Raw genomic sequence first — 13,291 nt, 5'->3', positions numbered from 1 at the left:
TTTAACAACTAGAATGGCATACGATATGAGAACGCAGTTTTAACAACTAGAATGACTGACATACGATATGAGAACACAGTTTTAACAACTAGAAGAGCTAGAGAAGGCCGAAGCTCTACATTATTTTCAAAACCTAAGAAAAAGAAAACATAATTACAATTTTTGTTATGTTTTCCTTGGAATAAAAGAAATTTAGAATTAACTGAACTTTATTGCTGTACATGTGCTTACTGTATAGATGAATAACAGCTGCGGTGCATTTTTAGAGGATTTCACTTGCCGTGCGTCTAACTAGGTAGTTTAATTTATTCCAAAGCAGCAGTTGTTTAAAGACATTATCAGTAATTCTCTGTTAGAGCTTTAGAAATAAAAAAATCATATTTATTTAATTAAAGGCCTGACATCCAATGTAAAGTATGATACCTTATTTTTAAGACTACAGCTTCTGAATGAAATAATAAGGTTTACTTAATAAATTATTTGGGCAATTCATATCAACGCTATTTTTATTTTTTAATATCATCATTCATGATTCATTATTAAAAGCAATGCATTTTAAACGGAAAAATGCCAACAAAGAAACATGATAAAATTATATTATTTCAGCGAGTTTACGACAAGTCATCGAATTTCTAATTGATTAGAAAGAAACGAATGAAATAGAATATCAGATAAAAGCAGCAATATAGCTCGTAGAATGGAATAATTAAGTTTATAAGCACCTTCTTCTCATTCTATGTTGTAGTAAGTGTATGTATGGCTGCTATGTAGGATATTTCAGTTAGGGAAGACTATTGCAAAGAACGGATTAAATAAAATAAAAAGGACAGCAAAGAAGGTCTTAGTGTGTTTCTGAATTTCTATTTTCGTAATTCACTAATGTCGTTCCAGCAATATTAGGATAGCATTTCATATTTGAAATGGGTGTGTTAAGGCCAGTTGACACTGAAACATATATAAAAAATTATTCACTTACACACACCACAAAGAGATTACGAAAACAAAAGTATATATATATACTGAATTCGAAAAGTTCTCCATTTCTCTCAAGGGGAGCAGTAAGACGCAGACAAGAGATACAAATCATGATTATTTTGTTTCTTAGTTGGGCTGAGATGATTTTGCCCCAGTTTAAAATTGATGACAATGTTATATTTCTTTTACAACCTTGACTGTATGAGACTTTAAACTTATGAAACCTAAAATAAAGTTAATCTTATAAAGCTTGCAGACAGCTAAATTACTAGAACGTAAAGAACATTTTTTGCCTCTGAGTTAGGAAGTACATCTTTCAGTTGTTTTATTGAATATTATTATTGCTGACTTACTAAAATGTTATATAAGGAGCGAAGTGGCTTGTATTTCCTGAAGTACTATACTGAAAAACCTCTAACAACTTCAATGACGTACAAAATACTGTAAATATTTTAAGAATATCTCCGAAGTTTGTGCGGCATATGTTAAATATGTCCTGCAGCGCTCAATAAAGGTTCTTTACAGTTCTACCAGAGCTATCACGGTGGTTTACAGAACATTGATAAGAATAGGGGATCTGAACATTGAAAATGAAAACAATAATAACAGTAACTTGTGTGGAGCTGAAAAATATCATATTTATTGCTCTCAAGCATACCCAAGTATCTTCAATGTACATAATAAATAATAATAAACAAACAAACAAAACTTGAAATATCTGTCCAGTAATTTTGGAATATAAAAATATTGCAGACTGAAACGATTGAATCGCTACGATAAATAAAACTTCAGTCACATCACTAGCTATAAACAATGATGTAACTGTGATATCAAGTTTTTAAAGCCTATATCTATTCGAATAACTAGATTAATGAAAGGAATAGGACTTTATCTTAACAAAAACTAACATACGAAATCAGAATATTTAACTCGTAAGCTAGCTGACAAAATCACCTAACTGTATCTGAAAAACTAGTGTGTATTTCAAATGTGCAAAATGTCTTCATGCCATTAATATACACAGCTATATACTATGTGTTGCATTACCACTAATCACAAAGATATCTTTGCTTTCCCCGTTTCTTTGGTTTTTCTTTAAGTATTATCTACTAATTTATGAGAGATAATATTTTGTCTTGGAAAACATTAATAGACAAAAAATGTTTGTTTCTTGTTGGTTTTTTTTTTTTTGGGGGGGGGGAGAACCTAGTATAACTTACATTATACCCTGTCAGTCGGAAATAGATCAATAATGCTTGGAGAGATAACACCTATAGTAACTGTAACGCACTAATTAGATCAGATTGCGTACGTGCTTGACCTCAATTAAAGGTAAATGTCAATTGTAAATTATAATATATTCAATACTATGAGTATTTTTATAAAGTATCTTATATGTCACATATTCTAATATATGTTAGGTTTACATCCTTTAGATTAAAATTGCCGAAATATTATTATGTTATAAAGTCATCTTAAAATAACATGTATGATGTATATATACAGCTATTCGACAATTATAACCTTAAACAAATGTTAAAAATAAAATAAATTTATGAGAGAATACATATTAATTTTAGGCTCAAACTATCTAATTAATAAGCCTTCCTATATTTTGCGGAGGTTTATAAAGTTTCATAGTTTTTGCCTGAAACTAAACATGCTGATGATAAGCAAATCCATAAGCATAAGATTTATCACCGCCTGATTGGAAAAAAGAGGATTTTTTTCAAAGAACGACTTCACTCTAAACATGTATAGTTTTTACTCTAACGCAAGGAAAGACGTTAGGAAAGACAATGGTGAATCCTGAGGAACATATTTTACTATTGATTGTCTATTCCAGCCAGTGATGTAGAATTATGTTTAAATGTAATTTCTAAGTAGTTATAGATAATAACTAATAATAAAGTTAATTTCGTTAGTTTTCCAGTTGCCTCTAAATTTGATACTCATTATGAAACATCACCAAAAACTAGTTAAATTATTTTTCAAAAAATTGGCTTATCGATATGAGGAAGTTCTGTAGAATATTCCAAGTTATTTTGTTTGTATACGAAGTAACAGTGAAGCAAGACATGTTTTCAATTGTTGGCAATGAAAACGTTCCATCAATAAACTCAGACGATGGCAAGGGACGTTGTAGTGACAACTACCATAGAAGTGTGTGCCATAAAAAAATTCCAGCCTAATCGAGTGTAGGCATAGTCTGAGGACCAGCTTGTTTAGGAGTATGTTAGTACTTTGCCCGTCACAGAAGATAATGTAATTTTCCAGACAAGCTAGTTATCCCTGCTTAACGTGGACGCTGAAAAGCAAAAACACGCATATCAAACACCAAGAAACGTACGTTATCAATTCACGACGGCTGTAAAACACATTTTTCTCTGCTCCAGTATTCTCCGCGCGGTGATCCCTAGGTACACGTTTTTGGTATATATCATTCAAACTACAAGTGAGAATCCGTAGAAAAAAAATTATATTTCGGACAGTTGCGCATTCACTCACACCAATAATAACTTAAATATAAAAACACTTTTATTAGTGTCTATCAATAATACCTAAAACTAAAGAAATATATGTTAGATTTTACAACAAAGCATTTTTGGACACATTCCCTTAAAAATTATTAAAAATTTTTGAGACAGATACATTCTCGAAGGTATTCTTCACACTGTCTGTTGTATATCCATGTAACTAATTCGCAGGGTGTGGATGGATCTTCACCAAAATTGGTATGGAGGTTCATTCAAGGGGAGATATATACAATTTTTTTTAGTTTTGCATTCTGTGTTTTGCAGTTTTTATGGGCGTTTTTTTTTTTTACAGTTACATATAAGGGAAGCAATTTTTCATGTCCTAAGATAACCTTTCATTAATCATGAATTTACATAACTTCCGTACAGGGGACGAGTACTACAAATAATTTTGCATAGAAATGTACTCTGAAGAGTGACAATCAGTAGCATAGTATATCATCACCAAAGTAATAGACATTCTAAAATCTTAATCGTACCTTTGAGTAAAAACAAATCATCAAAAGATTTTTAAAGTGAATAAGTATCTTGAAAATGAGCAAATGCTAGACTTGTTTTCACGGATTATCTGTAAAAAGGGTTGTCTAATCAAATTAGTTGTATTTTCGTTGTATGCACCTCTGTCGAAAGTACCAAAGTTCATTAGTCGCACTGTGTCATAACACAAGTTTGTTGAAGTAGTACTAACAATTTATGACGCATACAATTCTATGTTGTGTTACTCGTAAACAGTCCAAAAATTACCTGTTACTCAGTGATAAAATTTCTAATCACGTTATTAAGTACTAGCTTAAGTCCAGTAAGAAGTACGCATAGCGTTTCATGCACTCTGCTGTACACTATTGACGACGAAGCTTCTCACTACTACCTGAGCTAAGCAGCAAACGAGATTACAGCTCTTTGAATATCTTTTAAGTTATTGTTAATGAATATAGATACTTTAATGTTTTCTCAGATGATTTCTATACCTATATACATCTGTAATTACAGTAACGTTTTATTTTTTGTTGTTGTTTTTACTTTTCAGTGAAACACAAATATTTAATACAACAGTTATAAGCACATTTAACAGAATAGCACAAACATAATGTAATTAAATGTGAATTAGATATTTCCATTTGAATAATTTTTTGCTATTTTTAGTTTTGAATGAGCCCTTGGAACTCTACAAGACGGAACAAGTTGACCAAGAAAGACTCCGAAAAATAGATTCTTCTTTCACATCTACGACAGCAGGTGACATTCTTCAGCCGACATTTGATGACGAAATCCCAATAAACGTAACAACACAACTTGGAAAAAGAGTTTACCTTCACTGTGTAGTTCACAATCTTGGAGACAAAACCGTATGTTTTAGTGTTATTTCTAGGCTTTCAACTTAGGAATATTAACATTTTCATGTTCGAAACTTTATACTTATTACAATTGTTATGGTATTGTGACAAATAAATATTGAATAAGTTTAGCTTTTAGTCAATGATAAGTGAAAATATAGATTCTAAAAAGTTTGTACTCAAAGGCATTTTGGGAAAAATGAATCTATAATACACCTAAAAACAGGTTTGACGTGGAGCACGTCTCGATATCTAGATCAAGATTATGATACCGTAAAGTTCAAAAACGTCTTCCTGAATTACTCAGTTATTTTCTTTTATTATACAAATACTCAAATAGCATATTAAAGGTTTAGATAGATTTGATTAAACAAAATGAAATTTTTGTATATTTTTGTCAAAGTTAAACCGAACATTTAGATTTTTACATTGCACAGTACACGTCAGACTTTTAATTTATACTATAAAATCTACAAAGTAGATGTAGACGTCGATGTACTGGAATATCTAAGTTTACGGTATAACATACAAATCCAGCCTGAGACAGAAGTTTTATTTATCTAGTTAAGAAAAATTCGTATGGTTTTAAAAATACCAGTAAAACTGTATATAATGATTTAAGTTTCTCCAAAAATTATTTCATTTAGAATAAGAAAATTCAGATTTATTTTTTAACATCAAGAATAAATATTAAGTAACGTGCCATTTCCTGCAATATGCTGTTTCTGTGTTTTAATTTTCTGCGTAATTGTACTGGAAAGATGACATTAAGTTTCGCGGAAGTTTCTCTAGCGGCAAACAACATCCCTACTTACATTGGTTTTTATGCAACACGTATAAATAGGGCGTTTATTATTAGCATTCCTGCGATTATTCAGTGTGTTCCTTGTCGCAGAAAAGTTTAATTTTGGTTAATTTATTAATAGTCTTCTAGTCTAATTTATAACATTAACTACTTAGGTTATGTAACTAAAAGTTTAAATATAAAAAGTGGCTTTAATTCAAGAAAAATAAGTTTAGAATTCTGGAGGAGGGGCTTTTAGTGAAATAAATGAAAAAGTATTTGAGCAATAACTATATTTTTGTTGCTTTCTTCAAGAATCTAACCAGCCAAGAAAGTGTAACCCTTTATCATGCTTTATTAATGCTATATCTTTAATAGACAAAATTTCGGTCCAATATATAAAGAATCAGTCACTGAATAATTAGTATTGCATTGGAAGAAAGATTATGTTCGGGCATTTGAAAACTTTCATAATTTAATGTCTGAAAAACTTTTCCTTGTGCTTAAAATTTAAGTAGAAAAGTAGCACTGTTTTAAGATTATATTTTCAGGTGTTCTCAAGTTTAATAACCACCAGTAAAATCAGTATAAGTGCAAACATTAACGAAATCAAGTTGAACAACCAGAGTATACTGTTTACACAAGGAAAAAATGATATCTATCCACGTGTTATTATTTTAAGCATTCACTTGAAAGAGATTTCTTATACTGATTTGTGATATATATAAAATATTTATGATTTGCTTTTTCTTCAAGCCATATCATTGTTATCAAAGTTAAAAATAGACCAGAGAATAGAAATAATATAAAATAACTACAGTAATCTGTTTCTTTCAATCTCTGGTGTATACAGTGGGACTAGATGCAAAAAACAACATTTTTTCACCTTCCACAGTCTTGGAAAACAATTTCCGTCTAAGTGGTTTGCTTCTGAATCTTCTCAGGGTCAAAAATGTTAAGGAAGGTATGTTTCCGTTATGAATGATCATTTCGTCAAGGGAAATAGGCTTTCACACATCCGTTACCATTTTGGTTAACGTTAGAAACCCTAATGCAATAGGGGAATATGACTATAATTGTACGGACACACAACTGTTTCCCAAATCATTTTTTATTCACATTCTCTGTGACACAGGGGAACCCCACACACATGACAAGGAGTTATCTACGAGGAAATAGGTTGAAATATTTATTCTTAGGAAATTATCATAAGAAATAACACTTTCAACAATTTCTGTTTTATAAATGAACGATGAAACCAAAAGGTAATAGTGCTGAATTGCAGAATATTACTATCAAGCGTTTCGTATTAAAGTATCTATTTTGCTTAAATGTTATAAAACTAAATGTGGACGAATCATGACAGATATTCAAGAGTTTGGCATATCTTAACGAAATATACTTTTTAATACATTTGATTTAATGTAAAGAGCAAAATGTGATACAATATTCGATATAAAAAAACGGTTTAGTTTTACCACCAGTGACAATAATACTGATTGACGTTTAAAACACACACAACGACGAAGAATAAAAGTTTGTATGATACATAACTGAATAATTAATCAAATTTAGAATATTTTGTATAATGGATATGGCAAAGGCTAAAAATTGAACTTGCCCTTAACCAAATACCAGCTATTGAGTTTTAGCATGATTAGTTTGGGCAGGACGGTATGTAGCTTTAAAACCTTTGGGCAGTTCAAAATTAAGTGTAGATTCCTATCACTATTGGTTCAAGGTTTGTTCATTTCGCACCAATTCGTACATACTTAGATCAACATATAAGACGTCACAGTCATAAAAAACAAACAAATATAAAAGGAATATTTACCATATAGATAAACTAAAGTTGACATCATGGAAAGACTATTAAGAAGTGTGTAAGTCGAATCGAGTTTACCTGGAATGGTTGTTAGCTTTACTGCATGTAAACTAATTGACGTAGCGAATCCCACATAAAGGGAGAATGCTGATCAAACCATGTATGTTATCTAGACACATAAAATTAAAGTAAAGCGAAACCGATACAAAAAAATTGAGATTAGGAGAAATATGGAATATAAAGATACGAAAATAGACTTGAATAATACACTTTAGGTCCATACAACTAATAAAATATTTACTTTAAAATTTAGTGCTAACGTTCAATGAAAAAATTTATTTGATATTAATGTATTTTAGTTTCAATGATATTTTGTTGCTCGCTAGTATAGAGAAGGAATTCGTAATTATTTTATAGCTTTATTCCTCCAGAGAATTGTCTTTAAATTTACATCCAAGCTACAGAAAGTTCTTCTAGAACAAGATTTTAGTAAGAAAATCTGAGATATCTGTTCAGTATTTTCAGTGAAATTATACAACTATTTCTGTATACAACAAAAATGTATTTCAATGTTTCACACCAATCAGACGTTAAAATGTGTGGCTACGCGATTTTCTTTTGGGACAAGCGCACATCACGTTGAAGCAAGAACTAATTATCAGTCATTAAAATGTACAACACACGTCTTTAATGAAACATGCAATCGAGCAAGGCTCCAATAAAAAATAACAAAATTCATCCAATTAATTAGTTCCGTTTCCCTATGAAAAAGAAAACTAAGAAACATTTAAACAGCTCATTGCTATTTGTCTTTTTCATATTTTTTTCTTATTTAATCTTCCGTTGCCTTTTCTAAGTTTCGCTACTTCATTTCTTATCAAATTATCGACTTGTTTTTATACCCGTCTCTATCACTGAGCTCCATCTGTTGTATCATATTGGAGAATTTCCTTTTTCTGTTATAATACTCACTGTTAATCACTAACCAAAACATTGTGTGAAATTACTCATTTTCTTTACAAAATGCATAGAAAATGACGGATTTCACACAGTGGGATTAAATGTAATATTAATGGTATTCTTTTTACGTATTATTGTGTGAACAACAAAATCGTGCACTCACAAGTAATTTGGAGGAAAATAGGTTTGAAAAATTTAATTGTTTTTCGCAATGACTTACCTTCCCTTCATCACTTATTTCATTGTATGATATGCATTTTATATTTTGAAATAATTTAGCTTTCTTACTTGTTATTTTGTTTTTATTTTAAATATTTGTTCAGTTTCGCACTGTATTTCTTACAATTATTTATCTTTAGTATCGATGCTTGTGTTATTTTTCTTGTTTCCATAAGTTGCACTTTACTTGGTAATTTGTTTAAAATTTTCATAATTATGTTAACGAAACCAAACATGATTGAGAGGATGAAGGACATTATATTTTCATGATTCATTCAGCGTTTCGAAATACATTTATTCCACCATCAGCGAAATCTGAAATGATGTACTGATTTATACAAGAACAAATTAAGTAAAATAATAATGATATTGGAGAACACGAAGCTTACAAAACATTGAGAAGAAATGAGTAGTAGAACTGATACATATGAAACATAAAGAATACTTAATAAAATTATCAATACACTAAAATGAGTAAACAATAGGGCAAACACGTATACAAATAAACATTTCAACTGCAAAATAAAATAATAATACGTCAATTAACAATTTTGGGCACATGAATTGCAGATTGATGGTTGTTGTCATTATACTAATTACAACGATTTTAGTTGAAAGAACGTCTGTTGATGATTTATACTGTTGATGATGAGTTATAAGGCTTTCTTTAGTGGTATGTAGATCCCGTTGTAATGGTAAAGTAGTTAATTGATATGTCATGGCCTGTGGTTTCTTCATGTTATCGGACGGCTGAGTGGTAGCGTTTCACTAGGTAAAAGCCAGTTCTACTCAATACGTTTTATTGGCCACAGTTTTCAAACGATGCTGTGGTTTCTTAATATTATCGGACTGCTGAGTGGTAGCGTTTCACTAGGGAAAAGCCAGTTCTACTCAATACGTTTTTATTGGCCACAGTTTTTAAGCGATGCTGTGGTTTCTTCATGTTATCGGACTGCTGAGTGGTAGCGTTTCACTAGGTAAAAGCCAGTTCTACGTGTTTATTGGCCACAGTTTTTAAGCGATGCTGTGGTTTCTTCATATTATCGGACGGCTGAGTGGTAGCGTTTCACTAGGTAAAAGCCAGTTCTACTCAATACGTGTTTATTGGCCACAGTTTTCAAACGATGCTGTGGTTTCTTAATATTATCGGACTGCTGAGTGGTAGCGTTTCACTAGGTAAAAGCCAGTTCTACTCAATACGTGTTTATTGGCCACAGTTTTCAAACGATGCTTACTTTTGCCAATATTTGTTGGCCATACAGTCACTACATGAATATTTGTATACAAGCCAAGAGGGCAGAAGTGTCTGTAATAGGTTCTTATGCTGAAAGGAATCTTTAATTCGGAAACCAGGTATAGAAAGAAATAAGTTTATGCTGGGGAAGAAGTATTTCATAAACCTTTTTAAACTGTAAACCTTGAAAATACATGAAAGGTAGACAAGTGACGAGGTGAAATTTGAGGCCAGTATCTGGTTTGTTGCAATCTTAGAATTTGTTATTAAGGTACTCACCTTTCATGTTAATTAGAAAGTTTGGTGCGTAAACATTTTATTCTGAAAGTTTATGCATCATAGTAGCCCCTTCGTGAAGAAGACTGTAACTAGAACAGAGATTAGATATCCTGTTTGAAAGAGACGTGACTAGATCACGTTTGAGAACAACCGAAATAAAGTTGTTTTGCAATTAGTGTAGAGACTGGATAAAGTGTTTTTCCGATATACAGAAGTAAAGATGTACATATGTATTTGAGTTATCTTGATTTTCAGAAAAGGTAGCCATTTATTTTCTTCAACTTCAAAGTTAATTTAATCTTAAGGTGCTGAAAATTTAAGTATGCCAGGAATTTCGGAACGTGGTTTGCACAACGAAACAGTAAAAACGTTTTACCGATGTAGCGCCTGAATAACACTGATCTAAAATCAGGCGGACAGATTCTTTATAAGTAGAAGCGGAAAAATGGTATAATTGGAAAGTTGTATTCATTACATGGTTGATTTTTGGTTTCGATTCGAGTAGGTAGCGAAAGTTTATGTCAATCATATGTGATCTTGGTTTAGGTTGATCCAAGAAGAGATTCTTTGACCGTCTATTTAGTCATAAAATGTTAGAAATAAAATGATTCAGGTTAATGGTAAAAGTTAAAAATTCGTATAACTGTTTTCGGCTGAAACCATTTACTTTTAAAGTTTCATCCAGGGGGGGATGTTAGAGTTAGGAAATTTGATATCTATATTAATCATAACATATTGATTAGCGGAGCAGAATTTTGAAATTTGAGAAGCAAATTTTAAAAAATACCGCACTTTTTTTTAACAAACTGATATTTTTAACGGATGGAAAATAGTTTATGAACTAAATTATGGTAACTGAAACTAATTGTTTTACACACAGTATGGATTATTGAGTCGGTTTTAAAACGCGCGTTAAAAACTTCATTTTTATAGTTTTGTTTATTTATTTCCGTTGCCAGCTGAAAGATGGTAAACATTTTTCCGCGAATTAAAAATTTGCGTATTACTGTGATGAATGTTTTCATTTTAAGTGAATACGTGTTTCTAATGGAAGTGGTTTTTATTTGTGTTAAAAAGATTCAGAATAAAAACTTGGTAAGTGTCAGCTATTAGTCGGTAGGTTACCAAATAACTGTCGAATTATAATTACATAATGATCGAAATGATGAGGAAATGTAAACAAATAATTCAACTTAAGATAATATAAGATTGACCTTTCATGTATTTAATTCATGTAAATGCCGTGTGGAGATCTCTGAAATTATCGTAATTTAAAAAAATTAGATTATACATTTTGCTGATGTGGTTTTGATCGAAATCTCATTTTGGATATTGTCTATGATATTTAGACAATCACACAGGATTTTTCACTCGAGTGTAAATAAACTAGAGGCGACTTGCCTTGGGTGTTTTAAACAAATGTCTCATAAATTTGCATAGTCAGCTCATAGAGTCTATTGAGTGGTGTGAAAGCTATATTGTAAGTAGGCGGTATAAGTATTAGAAGTATAATTTAGAATTTGGAAATGAATATTTAGAGTTGAACATAAGTAAACTATCTTTTACTTCAAGTTTTATAAATGTGCGAAATAGATCAGTTGATGAGGTGGAGCAAATAGATTTAATTCATTCAAACATTTATTGATATACCTGTACAATTGCTTTGGGTTGATGATCTCTGTGCTTGTTAAACAAATAATAACGATATGAGTAAACAATAATGTACCATTTTGGTCTTCTTATCATAGCTCTATTACTATAATGAGCATGATATTTCAGTAAAATAATTCTGAAAAACAGATATATGTTAGATTAAACATGCACAGTCTATTTGTATTGAATTGATAATGGATACAATTATAAAATATTAGTAGTGAAACATAAAACATGCAAATACTTTCAACATACATAAAAAGTATTGTGTATATATATATACTTTGATTTGCAAAAGTTTAAGAAATTTCAAGGCGAAATGTAAACCGTTATCGATCTCTGTTAAATGTAGTTGTCTTATCATTATTTAATTTGTAATGCTCAAACTCTGTTGTTGTGTATTGAAAAGCTGAAATTTACTAAGGTTTTACCTTAATGACTGTCTTTTGAGATTGAAAGTTGAAATAATTGGAGTTGAAAGAGTCAATAAAATGGTTTTTACTGAACTTTTGAATTTAAAATTTATTAATAGATAATTCCTTCGTCGCCAGTTATACCAAATGAGATTCTTGATGTTTAATGTACACAAATACTTTTTCATAAAATAATTTTATATTAATAAACTGTGTACGTTAAATCCGATGTAGTAGGAAAGATTTGTTTACTTAATTATGTTAAAACTGTGAGATCGTACATACCTACAATAATGAAATGTTTTATCGTGCATGAACATTCTAACAAACTCTAATTCAGGTTTCGTTGAGGTTAGAGTAAGAAGCAAAGGACAGTGATGGTACTCTTGGTTCAGGTTAGAGTAAGAAGCAAAGAACAGTGATGGTACCCTTGGTTCAGGTTAGAGTAAGAAGCAAAGAACAGTGATGGTACCCTTGGTTCAGGTTAGAGTAAGAAGCAAAGAACAGTGATGGTACCCTTGGTTCAGGTTAGAGTAAGAAGCAAAGGACAGTGATGGTACTCTTGGTTCAGGTTAGAGTAAGAAGCAAAGGACAGTGATGGTACTCTTGGTTCAGGTTAGAGTAAGAAGCAAAGAACAGTGATGGCACTTTTGTTTCAGGTTAGAGTAAGAATCAAAGGACAGTGATGGTACCCTTGGTTCAGGTTAGAGTAAGAAGCAAAGGACAGTGGTAGCACTTTTGTTTCAGGTTAGAGTAAGAAGCAAAGGACAGTGATGGTACTCTTGGTTTTCAGGCAATTGTGTTAATATTATAGATATATTTTAAGTACAAAAAATTTAATTGTTGATTTCAAATAACGTATTGTCGTGTGGATTTGTAATACTCTTGGTTCAGGTTAGAGTAATGAACAGATTTAGTTGCCATGTTTATAACGTACACATGTATGAAGTGCTGTATGTAGATTACTAAAATCATAAAGTGTTTCATGCTGGAAATACAGAACTTAGTAAGTACTTAAGTATAGATGTAAAAGAGAAAAGGGTTTTTAGTGCTATATACATAGGAAGATAATAACATA

General features: G+C 31.0%; 1 protein-coding gene across 2 annotated transcripts in view; it reads left to right on the top strand.

The window, feature by feature from the left end:
- LOC106467932 (zwei Ig domain protein zig-8-like) overlaps positions 1-13,291 on the top strand; it is a 115,641-nt gene that overhangs the window by 58,902 nt on the left and 43,448 nt on the right. For both annotated transcript variants that reach the window (XM_022396956.1, XM_022396954.1), the window contains exon 2: positions 4,656-4,858. In XM_022396956.1, coding sequence (XP_022252664.1) covers positions 4,656-4,858 — 203 coding nt within the window. The remainder of the gene's footprint in view (positions 1-4,655; positions 4,859-13,291) is intronic.

The sequence above is a fragment of the Limulus polyphemus genome, unplaced genomic scaffold (assembly GCF_000517525.1).
Source record: "Limulus polyphemus unplaced genomic scaffold, Limulus_polyphemus-2.1.2 Scaffold84, whole genome shotgun sequence".
Taxonomy (NCBI): Eukaryota; Metazoa; Arthropoda; class Merostomata; order Xiphosura; family Limulidae; genus Limulus; species Limulus polyphemus.
The sequence above is the reverse complement of the archived record's forward strand: the minus strand, read 5'-3'. Positions and strand labels throughout refer to the sequence as shown.